The sequence below is a fragment of the Hyperoodon ampullatus genome, assembly GCF_949752795.1.
Source record: "Hyperoodon ampullatus genome assembly, chromosome: 11".
NCBI classification, from domain to species: Eukaryota; Metazoa; Chordata; class Mammalia; order Artiodactyla; family Ziphiidae; genus Hyperoodon; species Hyperoodon ampullatus.
The window spans coordinates 93,900,402-93,925,114 of record NC_136924.1 but is presented as its reverse complement, the minus strand read 5'-3'; the positions used below and the strand labels follow the sequence as shown (position 1 = coordinate 93,925,114).

Sequence of the window (24,713 nt, the reverse complement as noted above, 5' to 3'; positions counted from 1 at the left end):
GGTGGATCAGAAAGGCACGTTTTTCTCTATTGGGAAGATTTCTATGAAGAATCCATGAGTTGTCATTGAAACATTAAAACTTTTCATCCTTAATGACTTTGTAATTCTTCTTTGAATAATCTGAAATGCAAATACAGATGTGAAAAGGATGTTTTTTATAAAAATAGTAGCAAATAAATTGGGACAATTTAAGTTTCTAATAAAGTCTGGTACATCCCTGTGACAGGCTGTTATAATGCAGCTACTAAAGCAGTTAAATAATGTGGAGGGGAAAAGAGAGATACTAAACTATGATAAGCCTGATTCTAATTCTATAACCAGATAATACTGTAGATAGTATTAACAGGCTTGTGTCTCTTAGGGATAGGATTATAGGTGATTTTTGTTTCTTTCTATCTTCTTGCTTTTTTTTTTTTTTTTTTTTGGTGGTATGTGGGCCTCTCACTGTTGTGGCCTCTCCCGTTGCGGAGCAAAGGCTCCGGACGCACAGGCCCAGCGGCCATGGCTCACGGGCCCAGCCGCTCCGCGGCATGTGGGATCTTCCCAGACCGGGGCACGAACCCGTTTCCCTTGCATCGGCAGGCGGACTCTCAACCACTGCGCCACCAGGGAAGCCCCTCTTCTTGCATTTTTATACTAATTTTTGTATATGACTTTCATAATCAAAAAAGTTCAAAAAAAAATAAAACCTGCATGGCTCTGACCTGAGTTTCAGTGCCACATCCTGTCCCCTATAAGCTCCACGTGGATAGGTGGCAGACCTGTCTTCCTCACCATTGTGTCTTTAGGACAGTGCCAGGCGCAAAGTCAAAGCTCAGCAAATAGTTGTTGAACAAAACACTGCCATTTCCCTATTTTTATTTCCTTTTTCTATCCAGGTGATGTGCTCTATGAACTCCTTCAGCATATTCTGAAGCAGAGGAAACCTCGGATTCTTTTCTCACCGTTCTTCCACCCCGGAAACTCGATACACACGCAGCCGGAAGTCATCCTGCATCAGAACCACGAAGAAGGTACCCAGGAGGCTTCTCTCTCTTTGCTTGAGACATAGCCAAATCCCAGAGGTTCCACTGTTCCTTTGATAAGTCGTTCTTATTCATGTGATTCATTTTTCATTCAACGAGCATTTGTGGGGTACTGATTTTGTTTGAGACCCTGGGGGAAATGCTGAGATGAATAAGATCTGGTTCTCTGCAACTCACAATCTAGGAGAGGAAATGGGATAGATACACATGTAAGTATCAAAGAATAATTATAACAGGTGCTATAAAGAGACAGTGGAAGGGGAGATTACAGCCAGTACAGGCAGCAGGCTCAGCTTCATGAAGGAGGTGACTCTGTAGGATTCTGTGAAGGTCTGATAAGCAGGAATGAAGTGGAGAACGTCCCAGGAGGACCCAGGATGGAGGGAGTCCTTGGAATAGAGAGCAACCCATGACTTGGGTTATAGAGCTTACGTTTCTTTTCCCCCTACCTTTGATGATGAAAAATTTCAGACAGACCCCAAATAGAATAAACTAACTAAAGCCCTGTGATCCATCCCCTCCCCCTACTTCAACAGTGATCAACAGGGACTTCCCCGGCGGTCCAGTGGTTAAGACTCCACCTTCCAATGCAGGGGGCACGGGTTCGAGCCCTGGTCGGGGAACTAAGGTCCCACATGCCATGGGGCGCAACCAAAAATTCAAAAACAAACAAAAAACCAAACAAACAATGATCACCATTTTGCTGTTGCAGAGCTAGTCCAAGGAGGTAAGATTAGAATCAGGACGTGGAGGACTTTGATTTCCGGGCTATGGAAGGAAACAGTGGGGAGTGAAGATTTTTGAGCAGAGGGTAACCTAAGCTGGAGGAAGAAAAGAGACCCAAACGCTGTGAACTCTGCGGGGGCCCAAGGAGGTCTAGTACTCGTGCACCGGAGGCAGTGTCTTGCAGTGTGCTCACTGTGAGTGCTTAGTTCAGGTGTGCCACGCACTGCTCTGCTCTGGTGAGATACACTGGTCCTAATCAAAGCGTTGGTAGAAAACACAACAAAAGACCAGAATCGAATTGTGGCCCCGGGCAGAGTTCCACAGCAGGTGCTTGGGTACAGAAATAGGGTATAAGAAGCTTACTTTGCTCCTGTTCTCTTGAACAGCGATGCACCGTGCCTCTGGGGAGCATTTCGTCCACATCCTTCTGCCCAGATTGGGGACACAACGTAATTCTTTTTTTTTTTTCTTGTTTTTTTGCGGTACGCGGGCCTCTCACCGCTGTGGCCTCTCCCGTTGCGGAGCACAGGCTCCGGACGCACAGGCTCAGCGGCCATGGCTCACGGGCCCAGCCGCTCCACGGCATGTGGGATCCTCCCGGACCGGGTCACGAACCTCTGTCCCCTGCAAGGGCAGGCAGACTCCCAACCACTGCGCCACCAGGGAAGCCCCACAACGTAATTCTTTTAAACTTGTCCTTCAGACCAGATTATGAGGGGCCTACAGCCCTGGGGTTTTTTCAGGGGCATTTCCTTCAACTGATCGAACATGCCCCATAGCAGGACTATTTTTGTTTTGTTGTTGGCAGATTTAAGAATGAGACGTTACGTGTTTCCCTCATTAACACGTCACAGAGCAGAGCCTGGCTTCAGGCACCCGACCGGCATCTCCCCCCTGTGCCCAGCTCACAGCAGGTCCCCTTGCCTCCGTGATGGAGAGGAAGCAAGTGCTTCTTGCAGTCTCCCCACCTGTGCGTCTCATCCCGTCTTCCTCTAGCTTTACCTCTGCTGAATTTAGCAGCTGCCCCCCACCGCAGTTGGGTTTCTCCGTTCTTTTACCCTTCCTGCCCTGTGCGTTTCCTGTTTGCGTAATAGCCAACAGCTACTCCAGAGAGGAGGAGGTGGGTTTACTGAAGCTTTAGGATGAGGGCAGGAATTAGATTGCCTACCCTGCCTCTTCACACACAAAAGGCGTGTGATGGGCTGTTTTGTTTTGTTTTGTTTTTCACTCTCTCTCTTTTACTCATTATTAAAAAAAAAAAAAAAATCCCATTTGGAACTTCTATTTCCCCGTTTATCCTCAGCTGTGATGGGAGGCTGCTGGTCTCATCTTATGACAGCTCCTTCCTTCTCTCCCCTTGGCCTGATCTGACTCCCAAGTAGGTGTGTTTGTTGTCGTCCTCATGGGCAGGAGCGACTCAGCAGAAAACGCTGGCCACCCTCAGAGCCCCCTCCCACCGAGCAGATACACATGCGCCACCACCAACACCCTAACGAGCTGCGCTCTCAAGTGCTATGTTGTTGGCTGTGGTGAGCTCAGTAGGTAAAAGGATGGAGCTAATGAGGCCAAGGTCAAGGGCTGCGTCACCCTGTAGATCAGGTAGCTCTGCTTCAGACCTGCTCTTAAAAGTAGCGCGTTCTCAGAGACGGTTCCTTCAAGCTGTCAGCCAGGAAACACCGTCCTGGTATGTGTCCTTGATCCTCTGCCTGTTCTCACGTGAGCAGGTGGACACACAGAAGGGAGCATGGGTCTTTGTCAGGTGGGATCATGTGAGAAGAGCTGTGCTGGGCACAGAGGTGATGTGAAGAGTCTGCTGGCCCCCAGACCTCCAGATATATGGGCGCCTTTGGTGACAAAGGGACCAACTAGAGAGGTGGATGGATCAGTATGAGGTCCCCACCTCCAACCACCTTTCCCTTCTCCTCCATCAAAAAGAATATATTTACAGCTTAACATGAATTATCTCTAGGATCAATACGGTTATATCGTGAATGGTAACACATTAATATGGGCATTTGTTAATATACAGAGAGATCTGGTCCTGGGGGGGGAGGGGAAAGGTTTGTTAAGTGAAATTATAAACATCCAGTATTACATCCCCAGTGATTTACACTACCTAATTGGGGATACAGTACAATGTAAGAGTATGTTGCTCTTGACTTGGCCCAGAGCTCAGAATGGAAGGAGAATGGGCCATTCCAGAGAGGGCCCACTCAGCCCCTCAGCAGGCTGGCACAGGGAGGCGTGCAGAGTGACGTACAAACACAAAGCTTCATTCAACGCCCCGTGACTTCACCTCATCACTGCCACCGACTTGACCAATTCAGACATTCATAATTTCACAATGGGAATTTATATCACCGGACAAACATATCTTGTGTAATCCAGCAACAGTTGCCTGCAAATATCCCCTATGAGTACATTACATTGAAACCTCACCTTCCGTACTGGCAGCCACGTGGCAGTGCCAGAAGCTTGGAGGTCATTGTTAGCTCAGAGGCTCCCTTCCAGGCTCTGATGGGAGAGGAGGGTGATCACACTAATTCAAACCCTTTATTTTGTAAGCATTCATTATCTCTAAAAGTGTGTCATGCCTTGGGTGAAGCAGTACTCAGATTACCACCTAGGTCTAGGAGAACCAGCATTTCTACTCTTCCCTTACTTAGTTTTGGGAGGGGAAGGCAATATTATATAATTACGATAACCTTATAACTTTTCCTCCATACCCAGACACTTATGCTAGTGAAATGGGACTCTAGTAAGTGAGCTAGGACAATAGGCATCAACCAGGACCATCCCTGACAAACTGGGGCATATGGTCAGCTTAGATTAAATGTCTTAAAAGAGTGGGATCTGGACATCAGGAAACCAGGTTCTAATCCTCTCTTCTGCCAGAACAGTCATAAGGACTCAGTGTCTCATTTCTCTGGCCCTTAGTCACCCCAGTTATAAGACAGGAAATACCACCAAATGGTATCAGATCTTAGAGCTCTTAAATCCTAAGGACTGAGTCTCCCTGGGTGTTATGAAGATGAATAAGACACATTCTCTACTTTCAGGCAACTAAAATCCACAAAAGTACAGCAGTGTCCTGTCTGGTGATGCTCAGAAAAGTTGAACATCTATTCTCGTTTATCTCACCTTATACATTACCCCTCTTAGTAGTCAAACCAAGAGTAGCATCATTCACTTGTTTCACAGTGAAAATCTCATTTTAAATAGAGTCCTTTTCTTTGGTTATTGATTACCCATTTTATCTGCATGTTATGAATTAGTTAGGTATAACGTAGATAGCTATGTAGGAAGGAGACTACTTCTTTCACCGAAACCAGGAGGCAAAACATCTTTAGAAATTTCAGACCAGTAGATGGTTATAAAATAAATTTATTTTGTCACACGCAGTTGTGATATCAACTTCTTTTGATACTTTGGGTTCCGAAGTGAGTGACTTTTGGCTCCCATGGAATATTTAAGAAGAAAAGCTTGGTGCCAAAGTATATATTCGATTGCCACTGGTCCTTTGGTGTTAGAACAACTTGAATGAGTGATTCCCTAAAAGTTCATTGAGCAATTAAAATATGCTTCTAGTCTAGGCTGGCCTCCAAATGGGGTCAGCGTTGCAGAGTCACCCCTGTTGGACTGGACATGCACAAGTCTCCAGGGAGGAGGAACAGGATCTGTGTTTCTCAAATGTCCTCATCCCATGATCTCTTTGGGGGACCCGCCTATAATTTCGACCCTTCAGTCCACCCTCTCTTTTTTTTTTCCCCAATTAATTAATTAATTAATTAATTTATGGCTGTGTTGGGTCTTCGTTTCTGTGTGAGGGCTTTCTCCAGCTGTGGCAAGCGTGGGCCACTCCTCATCGTGGTGCGCGGGCCTCTCACTATCGCGGCCTCTCTTGTTGCGGAGCACAGGCTCCAGATGCGCAGGCTCAGTAATTGTGGCTCACGGGCACAGTCGCTCCGCAGCATGTGGGATCCTCCCAGACCAGGGCTCGAACCCGTGTCCCCTGCTTTGGCAGGCGGACTCTCAACCACTGCGCCACCAGGGAAGCCCCAGTCCACCCTCTCTTATGCCCCCATCTAAGAGACTGGGGGGTGATTTTTTTTTTTTTTTTTTTTTTTTTGGCCATGCCACCTGACTTGCGGGATCTTAGTTCCCTGACCAGGGATCGAACCCGGGCCCCAGCAGTGAAAGCGCCGAGTCCTAACCACTGGACCGCCAGGGAATTGGGAGGTGATTTTTAATCACTTGAATTTGAAACTATTCGCACATGCTGTGCTGTGATTGTTTCTGCAGCAGTAGACACAGTTCTAAGGTGACAGTTCTGCTCTGGGGCAGCTCTCTGTCACCAGGTGGATATGGAGATTGGAAGTGAGGACGAGAAATTTCAGGTGTGGAAATGCTGTCGTTCTCAGCTCTCCTTACAGCTGGCCCATGGTCGTGGCCCAGGCAGTAGAGGGAAGTCATTTCTTCATGGGGGGTGGGGAGGGTGGCCTGTATTCTGGGATGGCCCACAGACATCCTATTTATATGGTTGCTTTACTGGGGGAAGTATTTCCCCTGCTTCCTCCCCCTGCCCACCAAATCCAAGTGCCAGAGACTACTTTGGAGGAAGGAAATCGTATACAGTTTTTTTTTTTTTTTTTTGCGGTACGCGGACCTCTCACTGTTGTGGCCTCTCCCGTCGCGGAGCACAGGCTCCGGACGCACAGGCTCAGCGGCCATGGCTCACGGGCCCAGCCGCTCCGCGGCATGTGGGATCCTCCCGGACTGGGGCACGAACCCGCGTCCCCTGCATCGGCAGGCGGACTCTCAACCACTGTGCCACCAGGGAAGCCCAATCTTATACAATTTTAGTGAGATAATTCAACGAGATGAGGTACATGAATCTACCTCATAATAACAAAATAAGAGCTAACATTTATGGTGTCCTCATTGTGTTCCAGGCCCTGTTCTAAGCTTTTACATGTTTAAATCATTGAATCTTCACAACCACCCCATAAAGAAGGTAATATTATTTCCACTTTATAGATGAGGAAATTGAGGCTAAGAGCAGTAAAGTACCCTGCCTCCAAATCACATAACTATGTAGTGGCAAAGATAAGACCTAACCCCAGGTCCACTTGGTTCGGTGTTCATTCCACTGCAGCATGAATGAGCTGACCAAAATAACATTTTTATTAATTTTGTGTGTTTGCAACCCTGAAAATAGGGCAGATGATTAAACGATGAGTAGAAGAACCATGGAGATTAGGATGCCGAGACAGGTCCAATATACTGGCAGGTCCCCGCACTCCTGCTTATGATGTTTCTGCTTCATAGTACAGATCTTCCCAGACTTAGGATGGGGATACAGCCAGATAAACCTGTCTTAAGTTGAAAATATCCTTAAAAGTTGAAAATGCATTTAATACCCCTAACCTACCAAATAGCACGGCTTAGCCTACCTACCCTAAACATGCTCAGAACACTTACATTAGCCTGCAGTTGGGCAAAATCATCCAAGGCAAAGCCGATTTTATAATGAAGTGTTGAATATGTCATGTAACTTATTGAACACTGTGCAGCAGGTGAAAGACAGAATGGTTGTCTGGGTACAGGATGGTATCAGTTGCTCACCCTCGTGATCGCGTGGCTGACCGGGAGCTGTACTCACTGCCACTGCCCAGCATCACAAGGAGTATTGTCCTGCATATCACTGGCCCCAGAAAAAGATCAAAATTCAAAATTTGAAGTACCTAATGCGTATCTACCTAATGCGTATCACTTTGCCACCACTGTAAAGTCGAAAAATCGCTAAGTCGAACCACTGTAAGTCAGGGACCATCTGTACTTGAAACTGTCAAATGAAAACCAAAAAATGTCAGAGATAACTTTTGAGACCCCAGTGTATGTCTTCAGTAAATGATATTAAAAACTCATACTAAATTGGACTGAATTAACCTGGCTGGATCATTGACCGCCCCAGGATGAATGGACTTATTAGCGGGACAAAAATCTCCCGGCCTGGGAGAAATGTGGGTTCTGAGTCAGGCAGTGGCCTCTGAGAACAGAAGCCCTGGCTCTCGTACCCCTGGACCAGCCCCTCGTGTGGTGGCTCCTTGAGAGCCGGCCCCCCAGGACAGCTGCTGAGCAGGCACCAGGGTAGAAGAGGCTTCCAGCTGCTCAGGCCACATCCTATTACCCGTTGTTGTAAAAACCACCCTGGTTTTCTAGTCTTTCTGGAATCGTGTTCATGACTGAAGTGTCAAGGAGGCCATTGGCCCGGGTTTGACATCTTTGTTATACTCGTTAACCGTGTAGCACATGGTAGAGCCAGAGAGGGTGATGGTGCGTGTGTGGATCCAGACCACCTGGGTTCAGATCCCAGCTTAGCTTCCTTGTATCTCTGTTTTCATCTGTAAAAGTAGAATAGCAGTACCTTTTGAAGACGATTGATGTAAGAAAGGGTCAAGTTCATATGGGAAGTGCCCTCAGAGCAGCATCTGTCACATAACAAGCACTCGATAAATGCTATTCATTATTACTATTTGCTGTTTCTTAGCACTATTTGGTTCAGGTTTTTTCTTCTTTCCTTTAAACTTAAAAAAAGCTGAATTGTGATAAAATACACATAACATTTATCATCTTAACCATTTGTAGGTGTACAATTCAGTAGTGTTAGGTATATTCACATTGTTGTGCAATGGTTTTTCTTACCTCCAATTTTCTGGTTTTTAATTATTTTTTATTGAAGTATAGTTGATATACAATATTGTGTTAGCTTCAGGTGTACAGCAAAGTGATTCAGTTATATATCAATACACACATATATATATTCTTTTTCAGATTCTCTTCCCATATAGGTTATTACAAAATATTGAATATAGTTCCCTGTGCTATTCCAATTCCAATTTTCTTAAGCAGTCCCGTTACTGCAATGGCATGTGCTTTGTGCAAACACCAGGTTTCTGCATCCGGATGTAGGAAAAGCCTGTTGTCCACCCGTGCCATTATCCTAGGGCTTCTTCATGGGTTAACCGGGCACCATCTGTTGCATGATTTCTATGGGAAAATACATTTAAAGGGCAAACCTTAATTCAGGATACAGCCTGTTTGAAAAATAAGCAGTGCCTACACTTTGTGTTACCTGCAGTACCTGGCACATGATGGGTCCTCCACAACCCTTTGGAACCTTTCTATTAATCTGGCCGACTCCTCTCACCCTTAAGAACTCTAAGATTAACCTTCTTGTGCCCCTTTCATCCCCGTGACTCTTGAATCTGGCAGGAGGTAACGAGGTCCCACCAGAACCTCCTGTTGTCCGCAGTGTCAGAGCCCCCGAGCACCAGCTGGCACTTTCCCCCGCACTCAGCCTCATTCCCCTCTTCTTTCCCCTCCTCTCCTCTCCAGGGCCTCTTCTTCCTGCTTTGCCTCCTATATGTCGTGGTCTAGGGCAGCATGACCTTTCACCCTCTGACCTGGTTCAGAGCGTTTGGTTGTGATGGGAGCACATGGAGGCCTGGGGTGGTGCATGGAGCCACTTTTCATCGGGGTCATCAGCCTCCTTCTGGGGGGACCCATGCACCTTCCTTGCCTCCTCTGGCTTCCTCCAGGGGTGTGGAGGCTGCCCTTAGGCCAGGGGCTAGCTTGCTCCATTGAGCTAAAAGTCTTAGGGGCAAGAGGTCCGTAATAGACATGAATAATTCTCCCAAGGCTCCCAAGGTAACCAGGAAGTCTTCAAGAAATTTCCTCTTAGCCCTCAGGAAATGCCACCTGATTCCTCTGAGATAAGAGGGCTGGGGGTTGGCGGGGGCGGTGTTCAACTCCAGAGAAGGACGCCCTCCACTCTTCCCCTCCCCTGCCTTCCTCTGCCTTCCCGTTGTGCCGCCCTGGCCCCCTGCCTATAAATGATGCACAGCGTTTACCTCCAAAGGGCAAACTGGCTCATCTGTAACCTCATCCCTTGATTTCTTCATTCGCTTCTCTTGTGGGCCTTTCCTGAGACTGAGGGAGACTCCTTTCCACCACCTGGGAAGAGCAGAGCCAGCGTCCGGCCGGGAGCACGAAGCCTCGTGTCTACGGCTGCTGTAGACTTGCCCTCACCGTCTGCACTAAACCACCGGCAGAGGTGGCCTCTTGGAGGCTGTCCCACCCCCAGTGATGAAGATTAAGCCTCCGAGTCCTGAAAGTCACCTGTTCTGTTTCTTTCAGCCCCTTTCACCCAAATGCTTATAAAATTCTAGATGCTTCCTTCGGATTTATTGTGTATGACCTCAGACATCTGTGAATCCTACACTCCAAGCTAGGGCAGTTTTCTTCAGGCCCTGCAAGGGAATTCAGTGACTACTGAATGTGACAAGGGAGTTGAGTGAGATGGAAACATTGAAACGGGCAGGCAAAGGGTCAGCGGAAAGTCTTGGCTGAACGTCTTGGCTGAACCTCTTGGAAAGGCGGTAGTAGGGATAGTTTTCTAGGGCTGCCACACACTGGGTGGCGTAAACAACAGAAATGTATTGTCCCACAGTTCTGGAGGCTGGAAGTCCAAGATCAAGGTCTGGGCAGGATGGGTTCCTTCTGAGGCCATGAGGGAAAATCTCTGCTAGGTTTCTCTCCCAGCTTCTGGTGGTTTGCTGGCAATCTTTGGAGAGCCTCGGCTTGTAGATCTGGCGTGGCCTGCCCCTGCGTGCCTTGACTCTTAATTCAGCATCTATAGCCTTTTGTCGTTTTTTGATATGTCTGCCTTCTCCATTAGACCATGGTACCCTTGAGAGCAGGGACCGCATTTCCTTACTCAGCATATTCTGCGTCTGAGACACTACTTCACATATGGTTGGCATCGCTGAAAGTTCTTTGCTTCAATTCATATTGTAATGACCGTGTGACAAAACAGTCCTCTCCGGTTGTGCAGCGTGTGCATGTCTGTGTGTCCAAATTCCCCTGTTCACAAGGGCACCAGTCATATTGGAATAGAGGCCCATGCTACTCCAATATGACCTTACCTAATTACATCGGCAATGACCCTTTTCCCAAATGAGATCATATTCTGAGGTCCTGGGGATTGGGACTTCAACATATGAATTTGGGGGTGGGGGGCACACAAGTCAACTCATAACAGGGAGTGACAGAACGGGAGTATGGATATGAAATCTATTTTGAATTCTGTCTCAAGGTCTAGAGCCTTTAATTTTTGTATAGGTCTTTATATCATTCATGGCTCCTACTAATCTTTTACAAAATTGTGCTGGGAAATGGGGTTTTCATGGGGAAAAATGTGGATCACAGTGTGCTGAGGATGATGAGTGAGAGTTATCTGCTGGGCCTGTTGAATTGCATCTCCATCTCTTATTAGCATCCGTGGCCTTAGCGGAAGCACGATGGGGAAGTGTGATCCTGGTGTGTGAGATGTAAACTTGATCTTAGCCTTTGCTCTCCCCTGGAAATTTCCTAGTCAGAAACCAAGACTTTAACCAAAGGCAGAGTTTTGCTGTGTTTTTTAGTTTTTTTCCTACTAGTTATTCATTATATAACGTGATTAAATTGGGTTGAATTCTAATGAATTCGAAATAGAGAAGCTTTCATAATAAGTAAAAGGAAAGAGGATGAGAAAAGAAATCAGACCTTTTTTTGTGATCCTCACATTTAAAGTCCTAATTTATTGGGGGCTGTTTGGTAGTGAGAAGAAGGGATTATTTGTGTCTAAAGGAGATCTACAAAAGAAAGGTTTGGGATCAGAAAGTACTTTCAACCAGAACGGGGTCCCTACCACCCCTGGGTACCTTCCCCACCCCCACTCCTTCTAAGCCCACACTGGCTTTTCCTCTCTCTTCCTTGTGCGTTTCCCTCCCATAGCAAGACCTTCAGACCAAGGGCAATGTGGATAATTTCCCAGTTTTCCAGCTGGGCAGTTCACCAAGAACAAACCCAGACATCAAGGCCAGACCAAAAAAACATCTTCTTGTTTTAGACAGAAGACTCCTACATCTGGGGGATTTAATGCACCCACTGTCCGCTTAGTGCATTTCCTGTGTCCGGAGCTTCTCTGCCTGTCGGCTCTGGTCTCATAAGTTTCCATACCCTGCTGCCAACTTATAATAACAGAGGCAGCAGGCAGCAGGGTAGCAACGTCAGAGCCCACTCCATACGTGAGCACATGCTTCGCAAACTGAAACAAAGCTTGGAAGGGCGCGTTGCAGACCTTTCAGCCTTGACAGTGGTGTGCCCAGACCACCAGGAGCCTGGAATTAAATACCCTCAGTTCCAGTTCTCCACCATTAACGTTATCAACTTCATCAAGTACTTCCTCCTTCAGTGGTGTCTGCAGAGAAATAAATAAATCAAGCCCATCTAAGTCCTGTTCCTGCCCAGATCCGGAGTCAAAAGTAAAATCTGAGTTGGATCATCCAGAGCACTGTCTCCCTCCTTCATTGTTCCCCAAATCTGGGCAGGAACAGAGAGTGAAATCTCTCCAGGACATTACATCAGTTCCTCTTTTACCCTTGGCACAAAAGTTCTTCCTCTCATAGTTCTCCCAGACTTCCTAAGGCTTGCCCTGAGTGCACACCCATCCACTGAGCCTTGACGCCCAGGACATCAAAGAAAACCTGCAGGTAACCAGGCTACTGGCCAACGCCTGTGTCTGTTTTAAAGTTTGTAAGAAGGGAAATGGATTCAGGAAATAGGATTTCTCAGTACATGGTCTTCATCATCCTGAAGTATTTTTAATCCTTAATAAGCTTTTAAGGAAAGGGATTCTGTAAATGGCATTTAGAAGAAAATACGTGAAACTTCAGAATGCCACTGTCTTAAATATCGCTTATAATGATCATGTTCTGTGACATAAAAAGTGAACCGTGGACAAAAGATAAATTCATTTTTGTGGATGGCAGAATTGAGATCTGTATTAGCTATGAAAAGAAAACTTGCTTCATCCCCGAAAGATTGTAGATCATTTCTATCATACTAATAATTCCGGCCATTAAAGTTAACCCCATGGGCCTAATCAGTATCCTGTAAGCATTATTTACATTGAGGTTAAACTGAGGAAGTTGACTTGTCATCCCAACCCGTATCTCTGCAAGGTTGATTAAGCACTTTAATTCCGTTATAAAATCATAATCACATAGCCATCACATCACCTGAAAACTAATAGTTCCTCAATATTATCAGATATTTTATTACTGTTTACATTTTTCCAGCTATCTCATAAATGTTTTTTTAAATTTATTTATTTATTTATTTATGGCTGGTTGGGTCTTTGTTGCAGCACGTGGACTTTCTCTAGTTGGGGTGAGCAGGGACTACTCTTTGCTGCGGTGCACGGGCTTCTCATTGCGGTGGCTTCTCTTGTTGTGGAGCACAGGCTCTAGGCGTGCGGGCTTCAGTAGTTGTGGCTCGCGGGCTCTAGAGCTCAGGCTCAGTAGTTGTGGCGCACGGGCTTAGTTGCTGCGTGGCATGTGGGATCTTCCTGGACGAGGGCTCGAACCCGTGTCCCCTGCATTGGCAGGTGGATTCTTAACCACTGTGCCACCAGGGAAGCCCTCGTAAATGTGTTTGCAGTTTGTTCGAATCATAATCCAAGCAAGGGTCTGTCTCTACTTCACAAATGGTTGATGTGTCTCTCAAGTCCCTTTCAGTCTCTACAGATCTCCATTCATATCTTTTTTGTGTACATGCTTGCACACTCTCTAGGTGTTTGAAAAAGAAGTTAGCCATAATTAGTATAACTTTTCCCCTGTATGTGGTGTAACTTTTCTTTCCCCTTTGGCTGCTTTCAAAATTTTGTTTATTCTTGGTTTTCAGCAGTTCGACTCTGTGCCTGAATGTAGCTTTCATTGTATTTATCCTGCTTGGAATTTGCCGAGCTTCTTGGATCTTTAAGTTTGTATATTGTTGTTGCTGTTGTTGTTAACAAATTTGAGGACAATTTGGCCATTATTTCTTCAATTTTGTTTTGTTTTGGCCCCATTCTTTCTGTTTTCTCCTCTTTTACAATGTTATAGTGACTGTGCAGGAAAATCATCTTATTTTCTTAGATGACCACACAAGTACTTAGGATAGGGTATCACAATCTCTAATTTGCTTTTAAATAATTCAGTTTTTAAAAATGTGTGTTGAGAGTGTGGGGGGGATACCAACCTACCTGTATAAAAAAAAAAAGTTTTCACCTTCTCAAACTCCAATTACATTTCTTTTAGACAATTTAATATTGTTCCACAGGTCACTGAAGATCTGTTTCTTTGTTTTTAATTTTTATTATCTGTTTTCAAATTTACTAACCCTTTCTTCTATTATCTCCCATCTGCTATTAAGTCTCTCCAGTCCAATATTTCAAGTACTGTATTTTTCAGTTCAAAACCCTTTTTGATCGTTTCCATTTCTTTTCTGATAGTCTCCATCTGTTATCACTCATTATGACCATCATTTTCTTTAAGTGCTTGAACTTATTTATAATAGCTACTTTTAAGTTCTTTTTTGCTCATTCTAACATCTAGATTATCTCAAGAGTCTACTTCTATTGACTGCCATCCCTCTTGAATATGGGTCACATTTTTCTGTTCCTTCACATGTCTAGAATGTCTTTATTGGACACTGAATATTACATATAACATATTGTAGAGACTCTGGATTATGTTATATTCCTCTGAAGAGTGTTGATTTTTCTGCTAGCAAGCAGTTAAATAACTAGTCAGTCACTCTGAATTTGTGGAGGCTTGGTCTTGTATTTGGTCAGGGAAGGTTTATTTCAGTTTTGCCTTTAGCCCTCAGGCAAATCCCTTTGTCCTAGAGCATAGTCCTTACTCCTGAGGTGTGGCCATTCTGGGGTAATAAGCAGCCTGAGGTGTTTTCAGAGCCTTCCTTGATAGAGCCCCAACTCTGAACTCTGTCTCCAATACCATGGCCAGCAGCTGAGATTTCGTGTCTTTGAACTGTACAGCTGTTACCTTTCACTGAGCTCCTTGGAGTTCCCCCTGCACATTGCAGTTCAGGAGCATGTGTTAAGGATTTGAGGGGATTTTATTGCCAGTTAGTGGCTCCTCCCTCTGAGGGTCCCTCCTTTATGGAATTTGTTTTCTCAATTTTTTTTGCCCTTCTGGCAGCTTCATACTCCACTCCCTGGCATCTCAAGCAACTTTCTGTTCTTTTTCTAGCTGCCTCACACTACATGGACTGGGAAGGACCCTCAGAGTGACAGCTGTATAAATTTGCATCTTACTCTGGGCAGTTCCTTTCTTGCAATAGTAAAATCCCCTTCAGTTTCCAGTACCCTCAATAACTTTTATAAGTATATTTTATCCAGATTCTATCATTGCTATATGTAGGAAAGTTAGTCTGATACAAGCCACTCTGCCATTACTGAAACTGGAATTCCCTTCTCCTTTGAGAAAAATGGTAGCATACCATAAATACTTCACCTTGCTTTTGCTCATCTAGCCATAGAGCCTAGAGATCAGTCCTTAGCAAAATATTTAGTTATTCCTCATTCCATTTTATAGCTGCGTAGTCCTCCATCATTTAGAGATATACCGTCATTTATTAAACCAGTCTCCTATTGATAGCTATTCCAATGTTTAAGCACTTTTAAATTCATGGCAGCATGTTATATAGTGGTTACAAAATAAGCCCTTTGCCTTCAGGCAGATGATCTTTTAATTATCATGAACAGTATTTCTTTTGTTCACTGTCTCATATGATTTGTGAGATCTAGTGGAGTCCCCATTTTCCTGTTAACCCTATATAAAACTTTAAGAAACCACCACCTTTGTCTCTGTGTACTAACCCTATCAGATTCCCAGATCCCCTTTATATGTTCTTCATATAGATGTTGTCGTAATGGATAAAGGAGATATCTTTGACTTGCTTTACTTAGAACCATGGACAAGTCTTTGACCAGAACAGGGACCTGCAAGTATGCACATCCTTTTGGTGAGACAGCTCTGGGAACAGATGTGGCTAGAGAAACCTCATTAAGATGTGTATGAGGCCCTGGAGAAAACTCCATTTTTGTAGGCAGATTTTTGTTCTTCCAACCCTTAGCAGGAAGGGCCTAAGGCCACATACGTGCTGGTCCCTCCCTCAACCCAGCCCATGGAGCTACTTCTGCTGCTGAGCTGTGTACACTTTTTTTATATATATAAATTTATTTATTTTATTTATTTTTGGCTCACACAAGCTTTCTCTAGTTGCAGAGAGCAGGGGCTACTCTTCATTGCGGTGCACGTGCTTCTCATTGCGGTGGCTTCTCTTGTTGCGGAGCATGGGCTCTAGGTGTGCAGGCTTCAGTAGTTGTGGCACACAGGCTCAGTAGTTGTGGCTCGCGGGCTTAGTTGCTCCGCGGCATGTGGGATCTTCCAGGATCAGGGATCGAACCCGTGTCCCCTGCATTGGCAGGCGGGTTCTTAACCACTGTGCCACCAGGGAAGTCCCTGAGCTGTGTACACTTCTGATGTCGTCCTTCCTCAGATGTCTCCAGCTTGAAAGTTCAGGTGGGATGGGGTGGAGGTATTGTCAGGGGTCCATCCCTCCTTCTTCTTACTTAACTCTACCTGTCTGACTGTGCACTCAGAAACAAAATGATCCTCAATGTTCTCTCAAGTACAAGATTGTTGTTATGTAAATTAGGCCCACTGTGCATGCTTAGAGCAGGTTTTTTTTTTTTTTTTTTGCGGTACGCGGGCCTCTCACTGTTGTGGCCTCTCCCGTTGCAGAGCACAGGCTCCGGACGCGCAGGCTCAGTGGCCACGGCTCATGGGCCCAGCCGCTCCGCGGCATGTGGGATCTTCCCGGACTGGGGCACGAACCCGTGTCCCTGCATCGGCAGGCGGGCACTCAACCACTGCACCACCAGGGAAGCCCTAGAGCAGGTTTTGATGTGACTTTCCCCCCTAGTTTCTACATAGCAGAGAAGTAGATATTCTAATGGGTACATAAGGTTCTAGAATCTTACTGGAGTCTAACTGGCTGGGTGACCTTGGGTGAGTTGCTTAACTTCTTTATGCCTCCATTTTCTCTCCTGTTAAATAGGAGTAATAGTAGTTAGTATCTTCTGCTTAGGTGTGTTATAAATTTTAAACAATGTAATCCAGTACGTAGGATATATAGTAATCGCTTTATTATTATCATCATCATTATCATTAATACCAGCAACTCCTGGAGGCAGAGAATATGAAAGTTGGGTTATGAAAAGTCAGTGAAAGCATTTAGACCCCAAAAGCCACGTCAAAGAGTCGAGTAACAAAATGATAAAGAATGAACGTGTGGCTTCCTTGTGTTTATAAGCCACTAGTAGGTGATTAATGGAATGTTTGTAGACATTTTCTGCTTGTCCATTGGCAGGAGAAGAATTTCGAGTATGTGCACTTTAATTTTTTTAAAGCAGTGAAAAAGACCCCGCATCCCAGGAAGAAAGGTGCTCCTGCAAGCTCATGTGTGCCACGGTTGCCGCCTTTAGGACCGTGGTGAGGTCCGTCCCCTGACCATCCATCAGGGTCTCTGATTGTCCTTCCCTCTGCTCCACAGATAACTGTGTCCAGAGGACCCCGAGGCCGTCGGTGGAGAATGTACACCACAACCCTCCCACTATTGAACTGTTGCACCGTTCCAGGTCACCCATCACGACAAACCACCGGCCTTCTCCCGACCCCGAGCAGCGGCCCCTCCGGTCCCCCCTGGACAACATGATCCGCCGCCTCTCCCCGGCCGAGAGGGCCCAGGGACCGAGGCTCCACCAGGAGAACAACCACCAGGAGTCCTACCCCCTGTCAGTGTCTCCCATGGAGAATAATCACTGCCCGCCGTCCTCCGAGCCCCACCAGAAGCCCTCCAGCCCCCGGCAGGAGAGCACGCGGGTGATCCAGCTGATGCCCAGTCCCATCATGCACCCTCTGATTCTGAACCCCCGGCACTCCGTGGATTTCAAGCAGTCCCGGCTCTCCGAGGACGGGCTGCACCGGGAAGGGAAACCCATCAACCTCTCCCATCGGGAAGACCTGGCGTACATGAACCACATCATGGTCTCCGTCTCCCCGCCTGAGGAGCACGCCATGCCCATCGGGAGGATAGCAGGTAAGTGAGCGTTGCCCTTGCCACACTCCAGCCTCGGGCTTCCTTGGAGCCTCACACTGTCCCAATTAGGTGCCCTCCGAGGCTCTGGGAGGCCACGTGGAGGCTTCTGCCTGCAGGAGGCGAAATCCTTAATGGGCGAGTTAATGAGCCACGGGGCTGGAGGAGTTATGAGCCTCCGAAGTGTTAAGAAACAAATGTCCTCCATCCAGCTTACAAGGAGAGTCACAACAGAATCGTGGCTGAGCAAAAAAACATTTGAAATCAAAGGTTTATGAGCATGTCAATGGCCCTGTCCCGAAGTTTCCAGCAGCTAATTAACGAGCAGGCGCAGCATAAAGAACCTTTGTCTCAGATTCAGGCTTGTAATTCCATCCTCTGCACAGCAACTCCACGTAGCCTTCACCTTGGGAGGGGGTAGGAGAGAAAAGCAGGATTAGGGTGTTGGAGTCTGGTGCTGCTGTGTCATTTGGACAGAGGAAACCACTCCCGAATTCTTTCCCTTCTATGCTGACAAGCCCAAATTTACTCCCTTAAAATGAGAAACCAGTGGAAACCAGTGAAAAAAATCACCACATTGTATTTTTGCTAGCCCGCCCATAATTTACATGAAGTCATTCTCCAGAAGCTTATAATCCTCTAACCTCTTGGCAAAGTTAACTCTTTTCCTAGAGCTTCTCTCCATTCACGAGACATTTTTGGAGCACCTGCTGTGCACAGATAAATGCACTGGGAAGTAGGGGACACGGAGCTGATAGAACACTTATTATTCCCTCAAGGGATTTAGATTTTACAAGGAGAGACAGACGTGAAAACCACTAAGCTCCAAAGCAGAAGGACATAAGCCCTCTGCCCCGCCCAGTCAATGCACGAGCATTTATTGAGTACTTACTGTATGCGAGGATAATTCAGTGCCGTGGAAGCAGCACAGAGAGAAAAGGGGTGTTTTGACTGGAGGAACTGAGGAAGGGTGGTAGCTCGATGCTGAGGGTGATTATGGGTCCAGTAACGGGAGGGAGACACGGAGACAGGAGAGAGGTTGGAACTGTTCAGGGAAAGGTGAGAGGTGCCTCTTCCTCCTTGGGCCCATGCCACAGGCGGGAGGTCCAGCTGAAGCTCGGGACGGAGCAGTGCTCACGACACCATGACGACACGGGCCCTAAGGCTGCTTTACTTCCGCTTTGACTCGTCCCTTTTTTAGTTAAGTCATTTGTCTCTAAATTCTTCTCTGGTCCCAAGGGCACCTCCAATGTCACCTCAATTTTATCGTTATAAATAATTTACATAAGGGATGCTGAATCAAGAAAATCAAATGGCCAAGAACTATGACGTGGTTCAAAAACACTATGAAAAATGAAATGATGTACGCTTGGAATGGGATCCAAAAGCATCCCACAGGGTTGGGAGTGAGGAACGGGTGGGGTGTACATAAAATAAGGTTAGTCACAAGCTGATGGCTGTGTGGCTGGGCGTTGGGTGCACCGGGGTTTACATTATTGTTCCGTCTGCTTTTACATAAAGGTTTTTTTAATAATGGAAAAAAGAGAAACTATGAAAAGAAAGGACGGGGATAAGGTAGCAACGAGCTTATTTGGCAAAGCATGTGACTTTCCCCTGATAACTGGAGAAAGAGGGAGGGGTCAGTATATTCCTGGGAATGATGTAAATGACCTGTCTTGGACTTGCTAGGCTTTCCTTCTTGTCTGTGTATGCCCTGCTTGTCTTGTTTCTCGCATGGTCTGTGCCACAGTTCTGGACATTTTGTGGATACTTTCTACTTGTTTATAATCCTCAGGATAGCTCTTCGAGGTAGCCTATCATTGTCATTGCTCTGTTCATTTTATATGGAAGGGTCGTTTACAGGGGAAACCACAGAGGAAACTGCACGGCAGAGCAGCAGAGGTCACATAGGGGCTGGCGGATGAGGCTGCAGCACAGCCCTTGCCGCGCCGTTGGCTACTGCCTCTTGGGCTGCCCTTGCTACCCCTGCATTCCTAATCACCGTCTGTCTTGTCCACCTCCTCTGTGACGCCGTCTTTGCCACAGACTTCTTAGGAATCCAAGATAAGCCCCATGTATCAAGTTAAATTGTTTAGGCTTAGAGCTGTTTTTCCCTTGTTTAGTAGGTCTGGAAACTTTTTAATATGGCTCTCTTAAAAACTGTGCTACTCTGTTGGTATATTCAAAAGTTCCATAATCTCCATATGTCTGTATTCACTAATTTAACCAGATCCAGGATTAGCTAATGTAACCAAAAGGCACTGTTTTTCTCAAGGGTGAAACGAGAGAGAAGTCTACGATCTAACATTTAGTCTTGAGCCTGTGACCCTCTGAACAGTGCTCATCACAGTCCCAGGCTTCTTTGTTTCTCATTTGGGGTGTCCCTGTCTCTCCACGCCAACCCTTTGGGTGTCTTTTTGGACTACTCAGATCCTCGTAGAATTGGTTCTTCATTTACTGGAAGTCAAATTCATTGGGTGAGTCATATGTACAATGTAAAGTTCTGTCATTACTGGACAGCCATAAAAGTCCTTCAGATCTCTATAAAGCAGCTTTTATATGGGAAGACGTCACTTTTCAAATGAGCCCAGAGGGCACTGAAGGTGCTGCTGTGGGTCACACTGACAAATACCATAGTTGGAGGATATGGATAAGAGCATGACTTATGTGTGTGGATCAAAAAGTAAATCACGTATCATTTGCTCAGGCACTCCTGGGTGTATGCCTTTGGACCCCTTGTGTGTTTACAGCACTGTTCTGCATTCATGGGGGTGGAGTGTTCCAGGAGGTGTAAGACACGTTCTTTGTCATGAGAGACCTGAAGACAGTGAGCTACAAGTGCAGCTTGTGGTGTCTTCCAAGGACTCCCATTAAGTGGCTGTAGGAGGTTGGAGGAGAGGTGTCAGGAAGGCTTCCTGGAGGGGCTGGCTTTTAGCTGGGCTTAGATGAGTGCTTAGAATATGGACAAGTGGAGATTAAAGAAAAAGAGGTCATTCCAGATGGAGAAAACCCCAAAACAACGTAAGGCCTAGTATATTTGTTCTATTTCAGATAGAAATGTAAACTCAAGAATCCAGGTTCATTAAAAAAATCCACCATAGTTTAGCAATTCTTTCTTTTTTTCACACTTTAATATCTATGAAATTGGGAGGCATCACACAATTAAGAGGTCCCATGCAAAGTTATGATAGTTCACTTAGGTATTTACCTGGTGGAAAAACTAAAATCTTCAATAAAAGAAATCCAGGAGGTAGTGGACAGTTTAAATACAAACCACAACTTAGATCAATTGAAATAGACACATATAGCTTACTTTGAAAGGTGTTGCTTATTTTTCAAAGAATAGGAAGGACTGTGGTTGAGTTTAACAAGTTGGAAGGGCTGGCATTTGTGGGAGAGAGTTTAACATAGGAGAGAGTGAGAGAAGATGCCTGGGTTCTGTTTTTTTATTGAACAGCCAGTGGTATGTGCAACACGGAGCAAGTTGCTTCTTTCTGTGCTGTTTGCTATTTATTGTCCTCAGGAAAGGACTGCTTGGTGGCAGGGGGACGGGGGAGCCTCTGTCACCTCCTAACATTTTCTCAGCCCACAAACGTTTTACTGGCCTGTGTCTCGCCAACCTGTTTCATAGCCAAAGAGTGGTACTGGCAGTGAGCGCCGTAAATTGAAGAAGCGTAGCCCAGGGGATGCTGTGTTTTCAGTATATATTGAAAATAACTCTTAGACCTCGGTGACTTCAAAGCTAGAAGGGTCTGTTACAGACCCATCTTTTACAGATGAAGACACGTCCAGTGTTCAGCCTCCAGCTTCAACCACTGTTCTCTCCAGCACACTTGTTTCCTTGGGACCGGGGACTGGAAATGCAGGCCTGTGGGCCAAATCAGCCACCGCCTGTTTTTGTAAATCCAATTTCACTGGCCCACGGCCACACCCACTCACTCAGTATTGTCTGTGGCTGCCTTGGCAGGGTTGAGGAGTTGCAGCAGAGATTGGACTAAAATATTGACTGATTGGCCTTTTGCAGAAAAAGTCCACCGCTCCCTGTTCTACGCGACTGTCCACTTGTATGTTCGGGATGCTTTGGAGTCACGGGTGTAGAAAATGCCGTCCCTGCGCTCAAGGAATGCCTCACACCTCAGGGAATGAGGCGCGCCTAAGACATGGAGGGGACGAGGGCAAGTGATCTAGGGAAGGAGCTAAGCTGTAGACGGCAGGCTGATGGCCGAGTAGCCCAGAGTAGTTACAGTAACGTCATTAACATAAGTAAAATACAGCCGAGGAAAATAGTGTAGCTCTGCACACTTGAACTATGTAAAGATTATTCATTCAAAAAGTCACACATATCTCTGTGTGCCGGGCATTTTTCTAGGTGTTAGGGTGCAGCGTCTCTAAATGCCAAAGGTTGTGTCTTTGCTGGCATAAGGCAATAATCCCTCTTTATGCCATCAGACAAACTAAGCTCCCTGCTTTGGTTTTAACTATAGACAGCTCAGTTTTGTTTTGTTTTTTTAAAGATGATGTTGGGGGTAGGAGTTTATTAATTTATTTATTTTGGCTGTGTTGGGTCTTCATTTCTGTGTGAGGGCTTTCTCTAGTTGCGGCGAGCAGGGACCACTCTTCATCGCGGTGCATGGGCCTCTCACTGTCGCGGCCTCTCTTGTTGTGGAGCACAGGTTCCAGATGCACAGGCTCAGTAGTTGTGGCTCACGGGCCTAGCTGCTCTGTGGCATGTGGGATCCTCCCAGACCAGGGCTCGAACCCGTGTCCCCTGTATCGGCAGGCAGACTCTCAACCACTGCGCCACCAGGGAAGCCCAACAGCTCAGTTTTAAAAGAAAAAAATTGAAGTCATTTTGGCTTTCTCTTAAACTTCAATTCCATGAAAACCTGAGTTAGCAGACTTCCTATCTGCGTGTCCCTTTCCTTGGACTTAATCCAAAAATCTGCTAAAGGGAGGAAGATTCATTGGCAACCTGGTTTGTAATCCATTCGTAGCCATCCCTCTGCTCCACAGAAGTGTGGACTTTAAGAGGTCTGTACAGATTTGGTTGTTCAGAGTCCATGGACCATCCAAAAAGAGAGTCATTCTTTTCTTGTGCTCATCTCACTACTTTTGCCTAAGTCTCTTGATTTTCTTTGCAAACGTGAACTTCTTCTCGGTCTGTGAGGATCTCATTGGTGAGTTGATCTTAAAGCAGATAAAACAGAGAACCCCAACCCCAGACCCTGGACCCTTCACTTGCAACCCTCTGATCACGCTTGGCCTGGCAATCTTTCAGATCCTCAGAGAGACTTAAAAAAAAATATGTGTATTATCTCTCAGGGTTACATTTTTAATAGAAACAAAAGGATTCTCCTCAAAGAGACACTGAATCTCCCGTATCACTTATTTGTCACCTGCCTAGAGCACTGTACTCTCTTGATTTGGTTTTATTGACTGGATGAGTTCTGTGTGCACAGAAATTCAATCCTGGGAGCCTCTGATCTGACATCAGATGAAGGCACCTAAGCCTGAGACTCCGGGGCCAGCAGCTTAGGGGCTCATCCTCAGGGCTCCCAGGCTGGGGGAGGTCACACTGCACCCTGCCCTCTTGTTTCCATCTCTGCTTCTTCCCCAGTGGTATCTGCTGGTGACATTGTTTCCAGTAAGTCACGTGGACTTTTATTTTCCTGTATAAATGAGCCTCAGGAGCAGCCCTGAAGGGAAGACGACATCATAAAAGAGAAGCCTAAATGGACTGTGTGAAAGTGCTGGAGGGCTGTGTCATCCCCAGGCCTTTGCAGTAAGGTGTGGTGGTGTGCATGCGTGTGTGCGCCTCTGCACACACACACGCACGCGTGCATGTAAATATTGTGTTTGGAAAAAAGGACAGGATCGTGGGATGTCTCCATAAGCCAAGGGGGCTCGGGGTTTTAGTACCAGCTGGCAGAGCTGTGCCCTCCCATGCTACCTTGGGCAGAGAACCCTCTATGGCTCCCGGCCCAGGGCCTTCATCCACAGCCGGTGGGAGGGTTGCTGGGGTAGCACTGTGGGCCTGTGGGAAAGCATGGACTCCGGAGTCAACAGGATTAGAATCTAGCTCTTGTCTCCCAAGCAGAGGTATTTAAGGTCCCTGAAGCCTGGTTTCTTTATCCATAATAAGGATTATACTACTACTCATTTCTGGGCACTTTTGAGCACTAAAGAGACAATATGCCAACATTAGCCCAAGCAGGGTAATTTCTAAGGGTCAGTTAGTGTCCCTCCTCTGTGCCATTTCTCTTTGCTCGCTCCAGGGCTGCAGAGGCGAGAGCAGTGGTTATGGCCAGCACCGCTGCCCACCGGAGCGGGTGCAGGGCCTTAACCCAGAAGGCCTGTGTCTGGGCATTTGTTCTAAGTGATGTTGGCCTGAAAAGTGCACCCCTTCAGGGAACCCTAGTTTCCTTGGAGATGAACTTCTTCACTCCCTCTTACCTCCTCTGAGGCTTTGCCCGCTGTCTGTATTTGGAGGAGATGGAGGAGACCCTTGGAGAGAACAGAGTCCTTCACCCCGGCAGGAATATCCCGAGGTGCCAGACTTCTCACACTCTGGCTGAGTCACTGCACTTTATTTTTCATTGTGAGCCACTGAGAAATCAAGAAGAGAAGGAGAGTTTCAGGACAGCTTTTTTAAAAGATAAAACAGTACCAGCACAGTGACTGGGTAGAAAATAATAGAAGGGGATTGAGGAGACTGGAAATTCCAGTTTGTTTAAGGGCGTGCATTTCTGTAACAGCGTCCCTATGTCCCAGCAGTCCCTGGCTGCAAACTCCCAGGCTGCCTCCACGCCTGAGGGAGGAGGGGTACGTCTTACTGGGTTTTAGCTGGGGGCTTGATCTCTGCATTTCCCAGCCTCACTCCACACCCGCTGCAACCAAAGGTGGAAAGGTTCAGCG

The 24,713-nt window shown here is 46.3% G+C and overlaps 1 protein-coding gene across 2 annotated transcripts in view; it reads left to right on the top strand.

Annotated features, from left to right (window-relative positions):
• Window positions 1-24,713, top strand: part of ETV6 (ETS variant transcription factor 6) — a gene marked incomplete at its 5' end in the record, with an annotated part of 247,746 nt that overhangs the window by 210,113 nt on the left and 12,920 nt on the right. For both annotated transcript variants that reach the window (XM_079715626.1, XM_079715627.1), the window contains 2 exons: window positions 879-1,013; window positions 17,256-17,801. In XM_079715626.1, coding sequence (XP_079571752.1) covers window positions 879-1,013; window positions 17,256-17,801 — 681 coding nt within the window. The remainder of the gene's footprint in view (window positions 1-878; window positions 1,014-17,255; window positions 17,802-24,713) is intronic.